This window comes from Lissotriton vulgaris, chromosome 7 (assembly GCF_964263255.1).
Source record: "Lissotriton vulgaris chromosome 7, aLisVul1.2, whole genome shotgun sequence".
Classification (NCBI taxonomy): Eukaryota; Metazoa; Chordata; class Amphibia; order Caudata; family Salamandridae; genus Lissotriton; species Lissotriton vulgaris.
The window spans coordinates 109,120,926-109,144,659 of NC_141695.1; the positions used below are offsets into that span (position 1 = coordinate 109,120,926).

The following is a 23,734-nucleotide window of genomic DNA, read 5'->3' on the forward strand; positions in this document are numbered from 1 at the left end:
CAGACGTCCCTGGTGAGCAGTAGCTTTACTACAGTGATCTAATGTGCAACTAGAGTGCTAACATTCAGAATTTATGGCAAATGTGTGACACATCTGAATGCCTTCTTGATGGAACCAAAGTAAACAAGCATTGAAAATGCAATAGATCTCGCCCTCGTTTAATTTAAAGCCATTCTGTTTGTAATGAGGTGGCTTTTTAGCTTTGCTTTTATTAGTGTTTTTTCAGCTTTCATGTAAATAACATGCATCTGTATGCATATAAGTATATGTATGCATGCATTTATGTTTGTATTTATATAGATATACAGATGATATATGTTTATATATGTATGTATATATATATATTCACTGAAAAAACCATAGGCTATAGACCATATATAGTTAGGAATTAGCATTTACAAAACCTTGAAAATTCACTGAAAAAACCATAGGTTATAGACCATATATAGTTAGGAATTAGCATTTACAAAACCTTGAAAATTCACTGAAAAAACCATAGGTTATAGACCATATATAGTTAGGAATTCGCATTTACAAAACCTTATTTTACTCACACAAAACCATTGAAATTCCATGTATAGTTAGTTGCACTAACTATATATCGCGCACCCGCAATCCACTGCTGATGATGTCACATATTACATCATTCATGACATGGTCAGTGACATCAATGATGACATCACATCACATCTCAAATGACATCACTGATGACATCACTGATGACAACATCCAGTGACTGTATGTTTCTGTAAAGTTAAAATATGTCTTACATATTGAAGAATGAGTGGATGTATAAGTGTCTGGATGAAGGATTTAGTAGGTGCATGACTGACTGTATGAGTGAGTGATTAAATGTGTCTCACTGAGTGCATGGGTTAGTGACTAAACTGTCTTAATTTGTGCATCATTATGTCTGTTGTTCTGTAAACTGTTGCATGTGTTGATAAGTAGCTATATGAGTAACTATATGGGTTATTGATTGGTTGCCCAAGTATTTGTATGGGAGACTGAGTGTGTGTGTGGGTGGCTGGGAGGTGTATGACTCTGTGCATAGATGTGTGAGCAGTTGATTCACTAGATGTATGGTTTCAAAAGTGCATGTGGAAACAGCTGTATGGGCGGTTGACTGTGTGCATAAGTGTATTGGTGAGTGAATGGATATCTCAGTGCTACATGTCAAAGTAAGTACATATGTAAAACACAGTACATGTGAGAGTTGACATATATAAATAACTGTGCATAAGAGCCAGTGAATGTGTGAGTGGCTGTATGGATCATTGTGAACTTGTATCAGGGATTGTATAAGAGAGTAAATATGTGTTAGTATATGTTTGAATAAGTAAAGTTTGTATAACTGTATAGTTGAGGAAATGGAGGTGTGATTGATTCTTTGCATGACTGACTAGGTGTGTGAGTAACTCCATGGATGAGTGACAGTCTGTGAGTGTCTGTTTACACTGATTGTATCTAAGGTTATATTAGAGTCTGAAGAGGTTCATCGTATTATCACATGAATGATATCATCATTGATGTGATCAGTAATGTCAAATGAGATGTCATCAGTGATGTCATCAGTGATGTCATTTGAGATGTCATCAGTGATGTCATTTGAGATGTCATCAGTGATGTCACTGACCATGTCATGAATGATGTAATATGTGACATCATCAGCAGTGGATTGCGGGTGCGCGATATATAGTTAGTGCAACTAACTATATATGGAATTTCAATGGTGTTGTGTGAGTAAAATAAGGTTTTGTAAATGCGAATTCCTAACTATATATGGTCTATAACCTATATATATATATATATATATATATATATATATATATATATATATATATATATATATATATATATATATATAATTAATTAATGAAACCTCAATGTTCCATACGACTATATTAAAGAAAACAATATTGTATACAATGATATTTTAAAAGCTGAAATTATACATAAAAAATATATATATTGGTATCTTCCATATCCTATGATATTCTTGAGTTGACAATATGTTTGACACAGTATTCTAGTATTGCCATATTTTTCACTGATAATTTGGTGGAATACCCCACTGGTCTCCACCTAGAGATAATCAATTCCAGACTTAAGACACACTCTACTTAATCCACCATCTCATAGCAATAGTGGGGGTTCGGTTGTCTGAGCACTGCTCAAAGGGACTGAGCCAGGAGTAGTTATTAGAAAAGTCAGAACAAGTAAAATTACTATGCCCTCTTTCATTGGCCATTTGTCCTCAACCATTAAATGACACATGTGTCCTTCTTGAGGATGAAATAGGCATCCTTCTTGGAGCCACTGTGTAAACTCTGTGTACTTAAAGTATATTAAATCCGTTAAAGGTATTTTTTTTAAATGCTTTTGAGAGTAGACATTTGGCAATATAGCTATACATTTGTGGGTAAACGTATTTGCTTTCAGCCTCTGTTTCTGTATCTTTTAAGGATTTCATGATACGTCAAAAGGGGACTTCTGATCGATGGATTGGCCTGAAGAAAGATTCAGATGGGACTTGGAAATTGTGCAATGGCACCCCGTTCAACAACTGGTAAGTCCTCATTCAGGTACTCAACCTAAAGTCCAGCATTGCAAGTTGGACTTTTAGATGAACGAAACTGTAGGTGTTCGAACGAAATACAACCACATACAACCTTTAACTAGTGTGTGCAACTTGTTGTAAGAACTTGTGAAATAGTGCCAGTTAAGTGTTTGGATAAGAAGCAAGTGTATGGCAAACAAAATGGCGATATATATTTCTGAATCTGAGCCAGAGTCCCATCATAAGTCTTCTCTATCAAGGGGCATCACCAACCGGTGATTTGAAATTACAACCAGTTTAATACTACACCTCCTTACTTATGCACAGTGCACTGGGATGGATGGGCTTTTGGCTCACCTTCCCAAAGGTCATGAAGCAGATTAGTGGCACATTCCAAAGCCTGCTGTTGATTGTTCAGGGCCTAGCCAGAAGGCCTTATGAAACATCAAGTAAAAGGGCATGTGTCACAAACTGCATTTTGTTATATGTAAAGTAGTATTTCAGTTCTACTACTCATGTACAACAAAATCAGTTCAAAAATCTACAGCTTCAGACATCCAACTCTCCTATCTATTCTGTGTGAAGAGGATCACCATAGTGGTGCTGATCTGTGCACACGTAGTTATGCTACTTTGTAGTAAATATGGGATGTACCAGCATAGTGGTGGCAATATGGGGAATAATTACTCCAAAATGAGTGGAGTTAAGGGAAATTTAAAGAGGGGGTTGCGAGGGACAAGCTAATATGAACACACCAACAAAAGAGTAAGAAAACTGCAGTTCACAAAATGTCATTCTAAATCTACAGCCCCAAAAGAGGCTTATATCAAGAGTGTTGTCCCACGCTGAAAGCTACCTGGTTTTACATTCTGGTCCCTTCAGTGCCTGCTTATATACTGATTCGCAGAATAGTCCCGTTTGCAAATGCAAAAATGACTTTTGCTATGTATGTAATGTTTTGCTTTCGCAATATAGGTAATCGCAATTTTTAGCGATTACCTAAATTGCAAATGCATTTAGGGAATCACAATTTGTGATTCTTTATATGCAATGCAGGAAGCAATAACAAATTGCAACCTGTCTTTAAGGAATCGCAAATTACCACCAACTTCTAGGTGGTAATTTGCAAATTCCTTTATAAAATGCACTTTTTGGCATTTTTTGAAGTGACATGTGGTGCACATACATGCCCTTAGGGCATGTATGTGTGCCACATGTGCACATGCATATTTCAGGGGTGCAACAGGGTGTCCTTTTGGCACCATTGCCCCCTTGAAATTGCATGCGCAATTTTTGAGTACCTATTTGGTACTTGCAAATTGTGAATGTAATATTCATTCCTATGGGCCTCTAAGCCCATAGGAATGAATGGGAAGGTATTCCTTAACCCCTCCCATGCTCATGACGAGCTGAGCTCATCATGAGTCACAGTGGAGCTGTGCTCATGACGAGCTGAGCTCGTCATAATGGCCGCGGCCCGCCCACGCGTGGCTAATTCCCCGCCTGTGCTGGAGAATTAATGAGAAGGCGGGTCTATGACAAGCTCATCGTCATGAGCACAGGTTCACTGTGAGTCATGACGAGCTGAGTTCGTCATGAGCACAACGGGGCCGCGGCCCCCCGCCAACCCCGCACCATGGGGGAATTACCGCAGCTGCCAAGGGGTTAATAGGGAATCGCAATTTGCGATTCACTATTAAGGAATATGTAGGATTCACAATTTTTTTTGCAAATCCTACATATATTGCATTTTGCTTTTCTTAAATAGCGAATCAGTAAAATTCCCTATGTAAGAATCGCAAATGAAATTCTTGATACATCTGGCCCTAAAAGCCCACTATGCAATGGAAAATGTATGCATGTCAGTCCAAAGGTGGCCCCTCTAGAGGTTCTGACAAGTCTGAGTCTTTGGACCTGGTTTCAGAAGGATCTTCCTAAACGAGTCAGCACTGGTGTAGGGTCTAAACACTTTCATGAGACATCTCTCTACCTAGAGCAGATGGTCAGTCGTTTCTAGGTCAGATCTGTTAGGTTCTCTCCACTGGCGATAGAGCCCTTAGGACGAATATGGCTGTTGACAATGCCTGTGAATACATTCCATGCCTTTACAACCCGGTTGTTACAATGGCCGCGTTGTTACCACCCGTACCATTACATTGCAAGTCGTTACAATGACTTGCTGTAGGGGGCGTGCTGGACTTAGGAATAATATTATTTACTATCCCTACTCCAGTTTGTTCAACAGCAGGGAAGGTGTTGGATTGTATATCCAACACCAGAGCGCCCCCTACAGCAATTCATTGAAACGACTTGCGATGTAATGGTACAGGTGGTAACAACACGGTCATTGTAACAACTGCGTTGTAAAGGTACAACATTGTGGATACAGCGTTGTAAATGCTGTTTCCCCCTTAGGACAGGTTAGCCTGCAGAGGTGCCCATTTCCCCATATGTCCTACACCATGGTCATGATCATTCAGTTTCTAGGGTCCTCTTCATGCCAAGTCACTACAAGTTGACCTTACCAGTACTCTCAACTTGTTTACAGCTGCACTGCTAACATACTGGATGGAGGATGAAAATCAAAACTACGAAATAGGTCATTTCTCTCAACTCAAGCTATCTTCCCTTACCATGTCACAATGTCTAAATCTACTGTAAATAGGCATTCTACATATTAACGTAATGTAATTGACAGAACCAGCATCACTATACCATCACCTCCTTTATATGTATCACTCAATCTGACATTGTTCTTATCACCATAGAGTCACTCAGTGCAGCATTTCGGTTAGAGATGCTATAATACCAAGCAAAATACTAATAACCGTTTCTTGGTTTTTAATCACACACTGTTCTTTCCATCTGTTTTGTTGTACTATTTAAGGTAATGCTATTTATCAAAATCATGAAAGCAGGAACATCCTCTCCTAACATTCAATTTCCTCAAAAAAGAATGAGCTTATCACCACTCTCTTCCATACTAAGCCCATTCTATTTCATTACAGTTTGTTTTTTCATTTGGAAGCATATGGAAGACGTCACAAATGTATGGGGACAGATTTACTATGATTTTCCATTGGGATTGCGTTACATTTGTGGTGCAGCCCCAATGCAAAAAGGTTTGGGACTTTACATGGTTTGCATGGTTTAGTAAATACAAAGTAACGCAATGCAGCGCATAGCACTGCCTTGCTTTACTTTGCATCAGGTAGGCATTACATGGATGGAGCATTGGCGTTCCCGTGCATCCATCCATGAATTGTGATGCAAACTCAGATTTACTAAAACTTGTAACTTGAGCTTCTGCCAGAATGATGCGCTCACTCGACAGAGGCCTAACCATTATAAATATCTGTATTTCTCCTTACTACTTCTTTTTCCAAGTGTGCTGAACTTTGCAGCTCACTAAGAAAGAGGAATGTGATGAAGGATTGGTTTTTGGAGAAAGGTGCATCTTCCTGAGCTAGAGCAATACTGCTCATAACGCAGGCACCCTTGCACTCTCTTGCATAAAAGAAAATAAGGCCAATAGTTCTTCAACAGAATTCATCCAGTAACTTTCTTCAGTGCTCTGAAAATCTTTTCTTCTCATTGCAGGTTCAAGATCAAGGATTTCTCAGACTGTGCCTACTTAAATTTCCACCCCATCCGAAGTGGAGATTGTTCCAACACAAGGAAATGGATCTGCAGCAAAGTATCGAGCTATGAGCGAAGGCGGAAGAAGAGATTTCCGGAGCTGGATACTCAGTTCTTGAATCAACACTTCCCAAAAACTTGATAAGGTACCTCCTCGTTCCCAAGTCCCAGATGCAACATTATTTGTATCGTTCGTCAAACTGCTCTCTACTCTCTGAGTCCTTGTAAGGTAGTCCCTTGCTGTTCAGCAAGGTCCACGCTTGATAGATCCACACGTCTCCATGCATACACTCATATGTTGGCTATGCAGCATATAACATAAGTTCATTAACCCCTTCCATGCTCATGACGAGCTCAGCTCGTCATGAGGCACAGTGGAGCTGTGCTTATGACGAGCTGACCTTGTCATGAACAATCTTATTTTACAAGAATTCTCTCTCTTCTGTGAAAGCTCACTGGGGAGCTACTATGATTCAACTTCAATAATTTGCACTAAAACCAATCTCAGTATCTGATGAGTTAAGTGAAAGACATGTCCACTCTATTAGTTCAGATTCAAGATCAAGTACTCATTTTACCTCTTTCAAACAGAAACACATACATTATGAGGTATTTTCCAGATAACACATACAGGACAGCCTCATCTTCCAAAACAGAACTGCAATCCTCAGGAATCCTCATTTCTTTTATATATTGTGTTCTTTGAACTGCTCCTTTGTTTACTAAACTTTCGCTCATGACAGTTCTAGTCACTTGGAATTGACGCCATGAGTTTTTCTTAAGAATTTTATTGTGATATATCTAGGGCTGCTAGAATTATGCAACAGAGGAGGACCAAATTATGTGGCAGGGTTCACTAAATTATGCCTCGGATGGTGGATTATGTACCTTACCTCTTATCCTTTCACCCTTTATCACTTTTGAAAGATTAGGAGACAAATCCTTTTCCTATTGAAGGATAAATTCTATTTTTGATGAAGAAATAGAGTAGTCATACACAACCAAATAGTAGCTTTTGATTAGCTCTTAGCCCTGATAAAGTGACGCATGTAATTGTACGGATCGAGAAACGTGCCGGCCATTTGCCTTTTCGATGAAATGATGAAGAATGAATAGCAAAAAACACTCATGATAAGTCTAATTCTAATTGATGATTAATGATCTGTGGTTAGAATATATTCAACTAGACCTCGAAATAGACCTTTTTTCTATTTTGATGACCCCTTGTTACATAGTCGGTATTTGAAGCCAGTGAGCAACATGTCCTCCTGTGAACGCTTGGCTCGTGTTGGGCTCGAGGTTCTAAGAAACCCTCGAGCTGAGCCAGCATCAAGCACCTGGCTTAAGTCTGGCTGGAGCTTTCACAGGCTCGCCCACCTCTGTGCATGATTAATGTTTGTAAGGTGGAACTTTATTTCCTTCAACTATAGAAATAAGAGAGGAACAACAAACGGGGATTATTTTTAAATACCTCTGCTCTTTTTGATGGGTATGATTTATATTTAAACATTAGCAGATGAAAAATGATTTCTCTAAAGATTTGGCATGTTTTGTATTAAAATAAAAATAAAAAATCCTTTTATTTTAATATTGGAATCTATACAAAGGTAGAAACTGATTTTTGGAGAAAAAAAATATCAGCGACTTCAATAGGTTTCTCCTAAATAGAGAACAATGCAGACGTATGTGCCTGTTTGCTCCCAAGGGAACTCCCACGGCATAGAGCACTGGTATATTTTTGTTTCTAGTAGGAATGGTCACTGGAATAAAAATAATAATGATTATCCTCTTACACTTACTCCTAAACTTCATTTAAGGTAAAGAATTCGGGATGCACTCGTTATTTCTGTATCCACATATCCCATGAGGGTTGCACATAGTGGGCCAGATTCACAGAACTAACTTAAGACAAAATCCTAAACTTACTACCATTTTGGTATTCACAAAAGACACTTACTCATGTTGGTATTCACAGAAAGCACTTACTCATTTTGGTATTCACAGAAGGCACTTACTCATTGATGAGTAAGTTCCTTCTGTGAATACCAAAATGACTAAGTGCCTTCTGTGAATACCAAGATTAGTAAGTACCTTCTGTGAATACCAAAATGGTAGTAAGTTTAGGATGTTCTCCTAAGTTATTTCTGTGAATCGGGCCCATAGTAAAAAAGTCTTAGGGTCCAGGGTGAATGCCCCTGGCACATGACATTCATCCCCCAATACAGATTACATTTTTTAGCAAATTGAAAACACCGACCCATTCTGCTAAATGCTTCACTTCACACATTTTTTTTATTTTAAGGTATGATATGCCTTTAAAATGTGCTGCCTCTTACATTAAAGGTGTGAGCTGTGAGAGCTAAAATAACTCTATTTTCTTTTTCCATTTCAGTTTGATCCAAGAGGGTTATGAAATGAGACATATCATAACTTGACGGCATTCTCAATGTATTCTGCATCCATGATTAATCAGATGTTACCTATGGTTTCCCATAGAGGCCAATTTTCTTCAAAATCTTTTTTGCTTTACCCTTACAATGAATTCTTTCCCCTCTCTTTGCCTCATTTTGTATTCTTTTGCAAATTTTACCAAACGTTTAGATGCAAATACCTGGTACCAATTCTCAAAACCTGTGTTTTTCGTTTCCAGCTATATAAGCCTGAGCTTCATTTTATTCATATGATGCCTTACCCTCCCATTTGCTACTCTGTGGGAGCATTTTTTAAAATGCTTTAAACTAATATGGCAATTGATTTTTAGCCCTTTTTATGCCTAAGTATATTTTCATTCTCCATAAAAATGATTGCTAATTAATTCCTATGTAATGATGGTGATTTTGCTATAGGTAGACAATTATGTGGATCATGTATTCTTCTTTATATGAGCTTTTTTATTCTTCGCTTGGCCTCTGTATATGTGTTGCACTTGAGCACTTTATTTGCCTTTCACCCCATGTTGCGTTTGGTCACACATGCGCAAGACAACTTATGTTCAAGTGTTTGATCTCCTGGTATGGTTTTTATTTGATGCTGTATATGTAATTATCGAATTTTAATTACTTTGAAATCACAATCACAATCGAATAAAGATATTCAATCAATCAAAAACTTTATTGCTCATCCAAACACACCAAACTACATTTTTGGTAGAAAGTACAGCTGAAGAGAAGCAAAAGATCAACACTGAAATACAAAATATTTTTTAAATATTGAAAGTTACAATATTTTGTTTCTAGAAAAAAAGTGAAGATTTCTGAGCTCTTTTGTGTGTTAACTAATACTTGGAACTGAAGCAATATCCTTGTTCGGAAAATATTTAAGCTGATATAGTGCAATATCAAGAGTGCACAGCACAGAGAATGTGTGCAAATATACTATAACAAGGAATCCAGATGACTAAACCAATCACACAGTGAAGCCACCACCACCTCCCAAAAATGTAACCAGAAACAGGGAATAACAGATACATGTTTAAGTGATTCAGTGTGGGCAGAAAATCAGACCCAAATGCTAAAAACAAGTTAAGAAGTTATAAAAAAAATAGTTCCATATGTTTCAATAGAATACTCTTAGGAATAAGATCCTTTGAAATCTGTAATTTTGAGATGTAATTTGCCTGTAATCCTAAAACTTGAAACATCCATAATGTTAAGCACCGCAGAGCTGGACTTCTCAGTGCATTGAAATTAACTGTTGCGAAAGAACCCAGTTTATTATGATCTGAAGGCCTTGGGGGGATGTATGACATTATAACGCATACTTTTACAAAGCATACCTTTACAATACATTTTTTACAACACAACATCCATTACAACGCATTCCACGCATGCCATTACAACAAATGTTTTAAAACTACCTTTACAACGCATTCCATTACAACGCATACTACCTTTACAATGCATATCATTACAACGCATAACATTACATTGCATGTAAGGTAAGTATTGGATAGTGTAAGGGTAAAAATTACTATTCTAACTCCAGGGGGTGCAACAGTAGGGTAAGTGTTGGATAGTGTAGGGGTAAAAATTACTATTCTAACGCCAGGGGGTGCAACAGTAGGGTAAGTGTTGGATAGTGTAGGGGTAAAAATTACTATTCTAACTCCAGGGGGTGCAATAGTAGGGTAAGTGTTGGATACTGTAGGGGTAAAAATTACTATTCTAACTCCAGGGGGTGCAAAAGTAGGGTAAGTGTTGGATAGTGTAGGGATAAAAATTACTATTCTAACTCCAAGGGGTGCCACAGTAGGGTAAGTGTTGGATAGTGTAAGGGTATTATGCATTGTAATGCTATGCGTTGTAATGGTATGCGTTGTAATGACTGCATTGTAATGACATGCGTTGTAGTGGTATGTTATGGATGTTGCGTTGTAAAAATGTCATTGTAATGGTAGTGCGTTGTCAAAGTTACATTGTAAAGGTTGTTTCCCCCTTGGGGAAGACAATGAAGTCATGGCAGAAACAGACCTGTGGTCATAAACGTTCTTGTTACAACCAATCTAGTTGCATCATGAAGAACCACTTTCAGTGCTACAAAAGTAGATGGAAGAACAGTTGCAAACAGGGAGCTCCAAAGACCTAAGTGGATGTGTTTGCCATTGAAGTTGGATCTCTTGCTGCTAGGATCATTCATGGTGGGTCTGCAGTACTGACTTGGAGCGGGAACGTGTAGCCTTCTTCTGGCAGATCCACTGTAGCTCATTGCGGCAGGGTGCAGACTCTAACATGTTTACTTTCAGTATTCCACACCGGTCACCATCGGAAGAGCCTGCAACTAGGAACCTGCAGAAGAAAAGATATGGAGCTGAAATAGTGGACCAACAGTGGTTCCTGATACAGCTTGAATTCAAAAGTAATTTCATCACACGCTGATGTATAATGTTCAGTTATGAATGGTTACTGCCTGTATTTGGTCAAGGAATTGATCCAATACTGCGATTAGGAGGCTCGCATAAAGCAAACACTAAAGTAAAGAAGTAATAAAACCTTCCAGCATGACATCCTGTAAGTAAGCATGAAGTTGTCATGCAGCGAGGATCAATCAATCAATCAATCAATCAATCAATCAATCAAAACATTTATACAGTGCACTACATACCTGTGAGGGTCTCAAACCACGGGGGGAGCTGCTACTGTTTGAAGAGCCACGCCTTGAGAAGTCTCCTGAAGGTTAGAAGGTCTTCGGTCTGCCGCAGACGGATGGGGAGGGTGTTCCAGGTTTTGGCGGCCAGGTGCGAGAATGATCTGCCACCGGCAGTCACTCTTTGGATGCGGGGGACTGTGGCAAGGGCGCGGTCAGTGGAGCGGAGCTGGCGGGTGGGGGTGTAGAGGCTGAGTCGGCTGTTGAGATACGCTGGTCCAGTGTTGTGGAGTGTCTTGTGTGCGTTGGTGAGGAGTTTAAAGGTTATCCTCTTGATGATAGGGAGGTGTGATGTGGCTGGGGCAAGGGATGTCGAGGATCAGGCGTGCGGAGGCGTTCTGGGTGCGTTGGAGCAGTTTCAGGAGTTAGGCCGGGGCTCCTGCATAGAATGCGTTTCCATAGTCCAGTTTCCTGCTGACGAGGGCCTGGGTGACCATCCTTCTTGTTTCGGTGGGGATCCACTTGAAGATCCTGCGAAGTATGCAAGGGTGTTGAAACAGGAGGAGGAGACGGCATTGACCTGCTTTGTCATGGAAAGGGTGGAGTCGAGGATGACCCCTAGGTTTCGGGCGTGGTCGGTGGATGTAGGAGGTTTTCCTAGTACAGTCGGCCACCAGGAGTCGTCCCAGGCCGAGGGGGTGGATCCGAGGATGAGAACCTCCATCTTGTCCGAGTTCAGCTTAAGGTGGCTGTTTCTCATCCTGTCGGCGATGGCCTTCATTCCTTCATGGAGGTTGATTTTGGCGTTGTGGGGGTCTTTGGTGAGGGAGAGTATCAGCTGGATGTCGTCGGCGTAAGCGATGATGTTGAGGTCATGTCGTTGTGCGACGTGGGCGAGCGGTGCCATGTCGACTTTGAACAACGTTGGGCTGAGGGATGAGCTTTGGGGTACGCCGCAGATGATCCCGATGGCTTCGGAGCAGAAGAGGGAGAGGCGGACGCTCTGTGTTCTGCCGGAGAGGAAGGAGGTGGTCCAGTCCAGGGCCTTCTCTTGGATTCCGGCGTCATGGAGGCGTGTTCGTGGTGTGCGGTGGCAGACCGTGTCGAAGGCAGCTGACAGGTCCAGGAGGATGAGGGCAGCAGTTTCTTTGTTGTCCAGCAGGGTTCAGATGTCATCGGTGGCAGCGATGAGGGCAGTTTCGGTGCTGTGATTGCTGTGGAACCCGGACTGGGATGGGTCCAGGATGCTGTTCTCCTCGAGGAAGCTGGTCAGTTGTTTGTTGACGGCCCTTTCGATGACCTTTGCCGGGAATGGGGGCAGAGAGATGGGTCAGAGGTTCTTGAGGTCCTTGGGGTCCGCCTTGGGTTTCTTGAGTAAGGCGTTGATTTCTGCATGCTTCCAGCTCTCTGGGAAGGTCGCTGTCTTGAAGGAGAAGTTTATGGTTTTCCAGAGATGGGGTGCGATAGTGTGCTAATCTATTCACCCAATAACATTTCTATATGAGACAAAGAAATGTAGGCCCAGATTTACTAATATTTCACGCCTGGGTTCCATCATTTTTTTGGCACATCCCAGATGCACAGGAGGGAATGGGCAGTCAATCCACTCGCGAGTGAGGCATGGGGGTGATCCTAGCATTCTCAGTATTGCCAGTAAAAATAACAATACTCCCCATAGACTTTTGAAGGTCCTGGTTTGGAATATGACTGGAATCCCTACATTATTAACAGATCCCGACTGGTGCACCTTTGTGGATCTACATGATTTGATCCTATTCCAAGAAACCTGGAGCCTACATACCCCCCACAGGAATGGGTTGCCTTCCTATGGCATAAATGCCATTAGGAAAGAGCGGGGCAGACCCTGAGGAGGTTTTGTAATCTGGGTCAAAAAAACTCCGGGCTCTAGAGGCAAGCAGGTCCAAGTAGATTCTAAAGATATTTTAGTAGTCAACCTGGTTCTCCATTGTGGTTGGTCAACTAGAATCTTTAACGTCTACAATAGAGTTACCCTGGGGTCTGAGGTACCCAGCATCATTTGTTTTCTAGACCTTGCTTTGTCTGAACTTCCTGATAACATTCCAGCTTTGATAGCCGGCGATTTTAATTGTACATTCAAACCTTTTTCCTTTGCCCCACTAGATCTGACTGAGGAGTGGGACTACAAGCAGCAAATCCCACAGCTCGATCTCCCCCAGTTAGATGGACAAAGAGAGGAGGTCAGATGCTGGCCCTCACCCTTCAGCATTACCTGAGAGCTACCAATGGGAGAACCAAATCTGATTTAATGGGCAAACTTACCTTTAACAGACCCAGCCATGCTAGCAGAATTGATTACTGTCTGGTAGATAATAAACTCTGGTCCTCTGTCAATGATATGTCAGTAGCCAAAAGAATAGACAGTGATCATAACACCCTCATTCTTCCTCTCACAATCCATGGTGAACCTGAACTTGTTATCAAGAGTAGGCCTGATCTGGGTGACTTATCCATCTCAAACAACCAGAGGACAATCAGAAGGAATTGGGTGGAGGACAAAGGCACGGTCAGCTCGGAGGTGGACGGGCTGGCCCAAAAGCCCAAAGATATAGTATCCAGGGAACTGGGCATCTGACACCAACTCCTTAACAATGAGATTAGAGAACTGCAGGGTAAATCGTGTAAGAAGCACAATATGGGGAATAGCAAGCACCAGTCGAGAAGTGATCCACACGTGGCATGGTATAATCCGGAATGTGGGAAATCCAAGGGGGATCTGGTACGGGCAGTAAAATCTTATATGCGCATCGAGATAGTGGCTTGAAGAGCAAGATATAGGCGAGCAATAGAGCTAGCCAAGAAAAACTGGGAAGAATCCCCGATGGTCCTCTTTGCATAAGACATTAAAAGCTAGAGATGCTAATAGCTTTTGGAAAATGGTGGCCCAATGGCTCGATGGTAAAAGGACTGTACTGGAGTTCACAGTACAGCCTGAGGAATGAGTGTCCCACTTTGAACGTCTCTATGCAGTGGGCAAGCCAGAGGTAGAAGACCTTATAGAAAGGGGGGGGGTTAGCCCCACTAGAAGCAGAACTGCTCTAGTTTTCAACTTGGAAGAAACTCAAGTTGCAATTCATTCATGTTTTCCTGCCAGAGCTCCCGGCCCGATAGAATCCAAAATGACCTGTACAGGAAGGATCCAACAGTCTGGGGCTTGTACATTAATATGCTAATGAACACCATTGCATCAGGTATGCATATTCCACCGTCATGGAAGCTAGTTGAAATAATACCCATTTATAAGAAGGGCGACAGAGCTGATCCTGCTAGCTATAGACCCATAAGTCTTATTGACTCTCCAGAAAGTTTTTTGTAAGCAGGTTTGTTGTGAGAATCCAGGACAGGATAACAGAGTCCTGTATTTTATGTGACTTCAAAGATGGTTTCTGTACTAACATTATCACGGTGGACCAGGCTTTTCGCTTCCTTTGTCCGTACTGGAAGGAAGTGGCTATTAAAGGTGGGAAACTATATGTGTCCTTTGTCGATCTCCGGTCTGCATTCAATCTAGTACCCTGAGCCACTCTCTGGAGAGTGTTGAAAGAGATGGGAATACCTCACAACATTTTAGACATTTTAATCAGATTGCACACATCAAATGCAGTCCAAGTGAGATGGGGTGCAAATAACCAACTAGCAAAGCAATTCCCAATCAGACGTGGTGTGAGGCATGGGTGTATGCTCGCACCCACCCTTTTCTCCCTTTTCATCAATGAGGTGGTTGATTTCTTGGACAGAGATGGGTGTGACACCCCTAAAATAGGTGTGAAAAGAGCACAAGCTCTTCTCTTTGATGACAATACACTATTAATTTTAAAATCCCCTCAAGGTCTCTGTTAGACCTGTCTGCTTCTGAGGGTCCCCTCACAAATATGATTTATTTTGTCCCCTTTGGCCTCTGAGTGTTATTATTCTTTTTCTTATGTCCACCCGGATTTTTGGTTGTCAGCATTGACTGAGGGGCTAGGTGTTCCTTGAGTAGGATGTTTTGCTTTTCCCTTAAGGCCTAGTCATCCTCATGAAAATTTAGTGAGATCCAAGAAACCTAAAATGGAGTCCACCAACTGTCATAACGGTCAACACAACCAAGCTGACCCATTGAGTTGCATAAGGAAGGTTCTGGAACCATCTGACAGGTTCCAGTGGACTGGGGTCAGCCTATAAAAGGCCAGTACTCAGGTGGCCATTTTGTGTAGAGAAACCTGTGACCAGAGAAGGAGAGAGGCAATATTGTGAGGAGGACAGTGCTTTACCAGGGAACAATCGACTTGTGGGCCGGCAATCACCTGTTCTGACGCTGCCCCTCTGGTGTTGACCAAACCCTGATCTGACAGAACCATAAATAATCTTCGTGTCCAAACGATTAATTGGCATCACAAAACTGGTGAATAGAAGAACAACCCCAAAAGTCTGGCAGTCGGAGGGTGTAAATACACCAAGGTCGGCCCGCCCTTTCAGAAACTCCAGAACTCCACCTGACACAGACTGTGGAGCCTGCACCCCGCTTCCGAATCGGCCCTGCGGGTGTGACGCAGAACTTACCGAGCGGAGAGTGAGCGGAGACTCTGGCGTCGGCGGCAAGAGGAGCAGCGGTCGCATTTCAGAGGAGATCGAGAGAAGCTGACCTGCAGCATCGTCGCGGTGGAAGGCAGATCCCCGTCAGTCAGGGCGGAGCGGAGGAAGAGCTTCCGGAGGTGCCCCCGGCGTCAGCGGAGAGGGAGGAGCCGCGGCCGCATCCGGAAGGGGATCGTGAGGAGAGGTCCTGCCGCACCTTGTCAACGCCGCGGAAGGAAGGTACAGCCAGCGGTTCTGGGCCGCTGTAGGAGAGCGCCGCACGGTCGCACTCAGGGCCCCCCCCCGTGGAGAGGCTGCCTCACAAGACCGACTCACGTCAACTAAAAGGATACCAGCGGAGACAAAAGTAAGCTGGGTTATTAACGGGTGAAGGGCGAAGGCGGCTCATAAGAGAAGCGGTGCTTCCAAGGGGGCCAAGTGAACTACAAGGAATAAAAGTAGAACAGCATTTTCCCTGAACTAAACTGCCACGGTCAAAGCAAACACTGACAGTGCTAAAACTAGTGAACACGAGGGTTGCCGATCTGTTAAGGGGAGGTGTTGAAGTTGGGAGAGTGACACTCGTGTGGGGCTCAGTTTAAGGAAACGAAACATAGTGGGCTGGGTCCCTCATTCCAGGGAAAAGAAGGGAAGAAGTATTCATTCTGAAGCAAAAGTGTATTTAAACCCTACAAAGTTGCGCTTACTGAAATGAGGGGGTGTCAACAGGGATAAAGTGAAATGTGTTGTTAATTTTACCCATTCTTTTCTAGCGAGGCAGCGGTGCGAACCATTGTGAAGTATTGTAGACTGTGAATAAAAGAATGCTTGACCCTGCACGCTTAGGGGTAAGGTATCAGGTGGTTACCCTACAGGAAACCCCAGTTTTAAGAGACCCCTTTGACTCTTGTATTATCGCCTTGTCTAGAAAGAGGTCAGGAAGGATTAACTGTCATATTTTCTCTCTATTGGAGGGGGAAGTAGAAAAAGTGTTCAAGCCCTTAATGTGGAAACGTATTAAGTGATATAAACTGCATTAATGTGAAAGGTGATGTACTAATGTAACAAAGGAACTATCAAACCAAAGAGAACAGAGTCTATTTTTATAAAGTACGAACCTTATTTTCCTAACAAGGTGTAGTGTCGTTTTTGGAATGGATGGGCACTGAGTTCCTGAGAGGTTTTACGCAAGCTTTACACACTTAGCCTTTGGAATTAGTCTTTCCCTCTGTGCCATGCTATCCACGTGTTGGCTAGGAAACCCCTAGGTCTAACAGTCTCCAATTATTATTGAATGATTTTATTAGGTTTTGTAATGAGCGTGGTTGGGTGCTAAAGGAGGCCAAAACCAAATACATTGTCTTTGCCAAACTTCACCAAAAGATGTTTGATTGCAGGAAACACCATTTTGGAGCAAGTATCAGCTTTTTATTATTTGGGTATCCACCTTACATCTAATCTAAATTCGGCAACCCATATTGACAAAGTAAAGTTGATGTTAATTCTGCAGACAGCCCACGTTTCAAAAATTTTGAAAAGAATGGTGTCTAGGAAAGTGGCTCCTGCACTGGAACTCTACAACGTCAAATCTCTTGGGGAGCTCTTTATGGGGTGGATTTGTGGGGTAGTGGGAACACAAACTGTATTGCTGCTGTAGCAAATAGCTTTTTTAGATCTCTTTTAGACCTAACTCTTAGCACTCCTCAGACCCCTTTTTATTTTGATTTTGCTCAGAGAATACTGGCGTACAAGCTTGATTACAAATTATTAATGTTCTGGCATCGCTTGCGGTCCGTTGAAGAGCTAGCTTCATATCGAGCATCAATGACTGGCCTTTTGCATCATTCCCAGATAACCTCGATCCCCTGGTTTAGCTCCTTGAGAGGTCTACTTCGGCGACTAGGGTTCGAGGCTTATTGGTCAAATCCTGAACACCTATCTACATTATCAAAGGCAAGGACCAAATTTATTTATGGCAAAAAAATTGTGGAGTAGGAAACACTGAATCTGGGGGGTACCCTAACTAGGTATTTTACAGATTTTAAATCCACTGCAAAGTATGAAGAAACAATTGATGAAATTGTCCCTCCTCTGGCTCGAAAAATTATACAATTTTGCTATAAGACTATGCCAACCAAATTGTTTTTAAGTAAATGGAGCCTTAATGTTTTCTCGGACAACCTCTTCCCATCTTGTAAAGTCAGTATAGAATCTATAGTCCACCTGCTAATTTTTTGCTTCTACTACATAAACTTGAAAGCCAAGTGATTTATTCCATTGTGCAGATTGGTTGGTCCTGGTCACTATCTTGAGGTGCTTAGAATTCTGTCTACTGATACTAGTAGGACAACTGTGTTTTGCCTGGCCAAATATTGGCATGGACTTTGGATTAAGCATGCTAAATGTATTGTATGAATTTCTTTTATATTTGTACTAGCAGCCCGTCCCGACATTGTCCGGGTATGAATTGCTGCCGGCCAGTAGTACATTGTTTTGTAGGATTTCGTTTTGAAAGCCTTTCTTATCTGTGACAGGCCTGTGAAACGCTCTGATTCACAGTGCACTGCTGATGCACTTAAGAGTGCGCGTTCAGTAGTGTGTGAACTCGAGTTTCCCTACTTTATTTTTCCTTACAATATTATATAGCGCGAACCCGACAACATGGCATGAGCACAATTTACATTACAGTAGAACACATTCATTTGTGGTAGGCACGAGGAGACAAAGCGATTTGCCTGGAATCACAAGATGTTGAGCTGATGCCGAGATTCGAACGTAGCTCCCCAGCTCTAAAGTTCGCAATTCTAAAACTTGTGGCGGGAGGTGTGTCCAAAAGTGTATGTCGGTGCTGACCATCAATGAGAGAGACCTGTGCATTTTTCAAATGGGTCGTGAAAAAATATGAGTATGTTGCTGGGGATGTGGGCCGCCGTGCCACCAATGTACTTACCGGGGGAGGGAAAACACCCATTATTCCGCAACTTTCTTTCTGCATACTATCACTCCGCATACTTTCATTACGAAAGTACCATGACTCCGCAATGCCATTATAACGCATGGCATTACATTTTATATGCTTTTACCACACATACATTTACAACGACATTCGTTGTAAATGCATGAATGATAAAAGCATGTTTTTTTAATGTTTGGAGAGGTAAGTATGGGTATAGGGGTATATGTTTTGGGGTACTGAGGTATATGTTTTGGGGTGTTTGGGTATTTTAAGGGTTCAGATATAGTTTTGGGTTATGAGGTACAGGGGTAGTTTTAGGGTTTAGGGATAGGTATGGGTTTTGGGGTACAGGGGTATTTTTAGGGTTCAGGGGTAGGTTTGGGTTTTGGGGTACAGGGGTATGTTAAGGGTTTAGGGCTAGGTTTGGGTTTTGGGGTACAGGGGTATTTTTAGGGTTCAGGGCTAGGTTTGGGTTTTTGGGTACAGGGGTATTTTAGGGTTCAGGGGTAGGTTTGGGTTTTTGGGTACAGGGTTATTTTTAGGGTTCTGGGCTAGGTTTGGGTTTTGGGGTACAGGGGCATTTTTAGGGTTCTGCGGTAGGTTTGGGTTTTGGGGTACAGGAGTATTTTAAGGGTTAAGGGCTAGGTTTGGGTTGTGGGGTACAGGGGTATTTTAGGGTTCAGGGGTAGGTTTGGGTTTTGGGGTACAGGGGTATTTTTAGGGTTAAGGGCTAGGTTTAGGTTTTGGGGTACCGGGGTATTTTTAGGGTTCAGGGGTAGGTTTGCGTTTTGAGGTACAGGGGTATTTATAGGGTTCAGGGCTAGGTTTGGGTTTTGGGGTGCAGGGGTATTTTTAGGGTTTAGGGATAGGTTTGGGTTTTGGGGTACAGGGTATATTTATAGGGTTAAGATGGGTTAGTGTTTAAGGGTGTTGGGGTATTTTAAGGAGTAAGGGTGGGTTATGATTATGGAGTGCAGGGGTATTTAAAGGGAGCAGGGTGGGATTCGTTTTAGGGTGTAAATGGTAATAAAATAAAATAATAAATAAAAATAATATAAATAATGCAATTTAAAAGAATAAATGTTTTAATTAAATTAAGAAAATGTGTATATATATTGTGTGTATATATATATATATATATATATATATATATATATATATATATATATATATATATATATATACATATATTACCTACTGGCGATAGCCAGTAGGTATATATAGTTAGGATTTTTTCCCTATGGGATTTCTGAAAATTCTATGTCTAATAACTTTGGCGTTTGTGGACGGAATTGGCTGAAATTTTCAGGAAAATGGCACATTTTGTTTCTGAGCAGCCCCTGAAAATTTGGGGGGGGTTCTTCAAGGGGGGGCCGAGAAAAAAGGGGGGTCCCAAAACACGTTTTTCCCATTCATTTTTCCATAGGGCGGTTGGACTCACTTTTAGCCCGAACGGCTGAATGGATTTGCACGAAACTTGGCAAAATTGTAGGGACTGTTAGCCCGATGTGCCTTTGCTAGGTCTCAATATATGTGCTTCAGTGAATTTTGAGAAATTAACGTTTTAAACAAGATATATATCTGTAACAGCGCTCCGGGCCGCGTACTTTTCGCGTATCGGAACTTTGCGATGCGAAGCTGATTGGCTCTCTGGTGTCTGTCAACATTCTAAACAGTCCGGAGCGGCCGCCATCTTGTCTCTCGGTAGGATCGAGAGACAAGAGGAGGCCAAAACAAAGGGGGAAATAAAGGAAAGGGGGCAAGGTAGACCCCTTCTGACCCCCTAGGATTGATGAGGGGGATATTATAGAGCCACGCGGGGCAAAAAAATTTTTTTTTAAAAATTCCGATTTTTTCGCCGTAGAGACACGTCCCGGTACGCGAACCGGGCAGCTAACCGGGCAGCTAACCGGGCAGCTAACCGGCAGCGTAACGGGAGTCTGAGGAGTAGCTGATTGGCTGTCAACATTGTAAACAGTCCGGAGCGGCCGCCATCTTGTCTCTCGGTAGGATCGAGAGACAAGAGGAGGCCAAAACAAAGGGGGAAATGAAGGAAAGGGGGCAAGGTAGACCCCTTCTGACCCCCTAGGATTGATGAGGGGGATATTATAGAGCCACGCGGGGCAAAAAAAAAATTTAAAAAAAATTCAGATTTTTTCGCCGTAGAGACGCGTCCCGGTACGCGAACCGGGCAGCTAACCGGGCAGCTAACCGGGCAGCTAACCGGCAGCGTAACGGGAGTCTGAGGAGTAGCTGATTGGCTGTTAACATTGTAAACAGTCTGGAGATCGAGAGACAAGAGGTGGAAAAAAAAAAGGTGTAAATGAAGGAAAGGGGTAAGGTGAACCCCTAGGATTGATGAGGGGGCTATTAAAGTTGCCCGCGGGGCAAAAGAAAAAAATATTGCGATTTTTCGCGGTAGAGGTGCTTTCCGGTACGTTAACCGGGCAGCTAACTGGCAGCGTAATGGGAGTCCGACATATTGTGTTTTTGGAACGTTTGTGATATGTGCACGTGTGGATTTTGTCTAATTAAGGTAAAAAAAATATATATATATCTTTAAGCGTGCTCTGGCGCGCTTACGTTACGGGTTTGGTTTGCGCTGCAGAGACGATACGTCACGGTTATGCGATGCATCATGAGGCGTCTCATGGGCTACGTGATACGTCACGTAATAAAGAATATATTTTACAGCTATAGATATTAGCTTTTAAAAAACCAATGAAATTCACTGAAAAAACCATAGGTTATAGACCATATATAGTTAGGAATTTGCATTTACAAAACCTTGAAAATTCACTGAAAAAACCATAGGTTATAGACCATATATAGTTAGGGATTAGCATTTACAAAACCTTATTTTACTCGCACAAAACCATTGAAATTCCATATATAGTTAGTTGCACTAACTATATATCGCGCACCCGCAATCCATTGCTAATGATGTCACATATTATTCATGACATGGTCAGTGACATCACTGATGACATCACTGATGACATCACTGATGACATCTCAAATGACTTCACTGATGACATCACTGATGACAACACCCAGTGACTGTATGTTTCTGTAAAGTTAAAATATGTCTTACATATTGAAGAATGAGTGGATGTATAAGTGTCTGGATGAAGGATTTAGTAGGTGCATGACTGACTGTATGAGTGAGTGATTAAATGTGTCTCACTGAGTGCATGGGTTAGTGACTAAACTGTCTTAATTTGGTAATCATTATATATGTTGTTCTGTAAACTGCTGCATGTTTAAATCAGTAGCTATATGAGTAACTATATGGGTTATTGAATGGTTGCCCAAGTATTTGTATGGGAGACTGAGTATGTGTGTGGGTGGCTGGGAGGTGTATGACTCTGTGCATAGATGTGTGAGCAGTTGATTAACTAAATGTGTGGGTTCAAAAGTGCATGTGGAAACAGCTGTATGGGCGGTCGACTGACTGCATGAGTGTATTGGTGAGTGAATGGATATCTCAGTGCTACATGTCAAAGTAAGTACATATGTAAAACACAGTCCATGTGAGAGTTGACATATATAAATAACTGAACATAAGAGCTAGTGAATGTGAGAGTGGCTGTATCGATCATTGTGAACTTGTATCAGGGATTGTATAAGAGAGTAAATATGTGTTAGTATATGTTTGAATAAGTAAGGTGTGTATAACTGTATAGTTGAGGAAATGGAGGTGTGATTAATCTTTTGCATGACTGAGTAGGTGTGTGAGTAACTCCATGGATAAGTGACAGTCTGTGAGTGTCTGTTTATACTGATTGTATCTAAGGTTATATTAGAGTCTGAAGATGTTCATTGTATTATCACATAATGATATCATCAGTGATGTGATCAGTAATGTCAAATGAGATGTCAGTGATGTCATCAGTGATGTCATTTGAGATGTCATCAGTGATGTCATCAGTGATGTCACTGACCATGTCATGAATAATATGTGACATCATTAGCAATGGATTGCGGGTGCGCGATATATAGTTAGTGCAACTAACTATATATGGAATTTCAATGGTTTTGTGCGAGTAAAATAAGGTTTTGTAAATGCTAATCCCTAACTATATATGGTCTATAACCTATGGTTTTTTCAGTGAATATATATATATATATATATATAAATACACATATATACAAACATATATTTGATGTTTTAATAATATACTTTCACAATGTATATGACTTTACCACACATGCATTTGCGTAATAATGGCATGCGTAATAAAGTCATATGCGTTGTAAAAGTTTTAGAAATTATGTCTTTGCGGAGTAATAGTCCTGCGTTATAAAAATTGCGGAGTGATTGTATGTGGGATGTTGGTTTGCAGAAAATCATCACATATTCCCAGGGGAGGGATAGTCCCTTTCTTGCTATTTCCGTGGAGGCGGGCCTTGTGTCCGGATGTGCGTGGCGCGAGGCCTGTGCGCAACAGAAGTGGAAAATCTCCAGTGTGCACTTCAGGCGTCAAAGGAAGTTAAGGCAAGATTACATTTCCTGCACCTTGGCCCCTGTTTGCGCTCCTTCCGGCCCTTGGGAATAGCGCCATGCCTGACCTCCATACAGTAAAGCAGGTGCACGTAACTGGGAGCGCGGGGCAAGCACACCCGGAGCTGGAATGTACAGAACCTGGGAAGAAAAAACAATGAAATATTGGGCACAACGCTTGCTTTTTTTTCCGTAATCCTCCGCCCCGCGCACGCCCACGCCCCCAGCACACGCCCACAGCACACGATATGAGACATGGCATGAAGGGCGGAACGTACCACATGCCCCCAGCGTTTGTCACGCCCCCAGCACACACCCTCAGCACAACGCAGACACGCCCACAAGGGACTACTTTGCTGGCACGGTTCTTTTACCTTTTAAATGTATATGGTGGGCGTCT

The 23,734-nt window shown here is 41.9% G+C and overlaps 2 protein-coding genes across 2 annotated transcripts in view; one reads left to right on the top strand and one right to left on the bottom strand.

Annotated features, from left to right (window-relative positions):
* The window catches only part of LOC147700928 (C-type lectin domain family 2 member D-like), a 162,428-nt gene extending 153,126 nt beyond the window's left edge, over positions 1-9,302 (top strand). The window contains exons 4-6 of the mRNA XM_086929775.1: positions 2,466-2,569; positions 6,161-6,345; positions 8,592-9,302. Of these exons, the coding sequence (XP_086785901.1) occupies positions 2,466-2,569; positions 6,161-6,341 (285 nt within the window). The 3' untranslated portion in view covers positions 6,342-6,345; positions 8,592-9,302. The remainder of the gene's footprint in view (positions 1-2,465; positions 2,570-6,160; positions 6,346-8,591) is intronic.
* Positions 9,303-10,187: 885 nt separating this feature from the next.
* LOC147700929 (killer cell lectin-like receptor subfamily B member 1B allele C) overlaps positions 10,188-23,734 on the bottom strand; it is a 107,232-nt gene continuing 93,685 nt past the window's right edge. Inside the window, exon 5 of the mRNA XM_086928546.1 lies at positions 10,188-10,983. Coding sequence (XP_086784672.1) covers positions 10,827-10,983 — 157 coding nt within the window. The 3' untranslated portion in view covers positions 10,188-10,826. The remainder of the gene's footprint in view (positions 10,984-23,734) is intronic.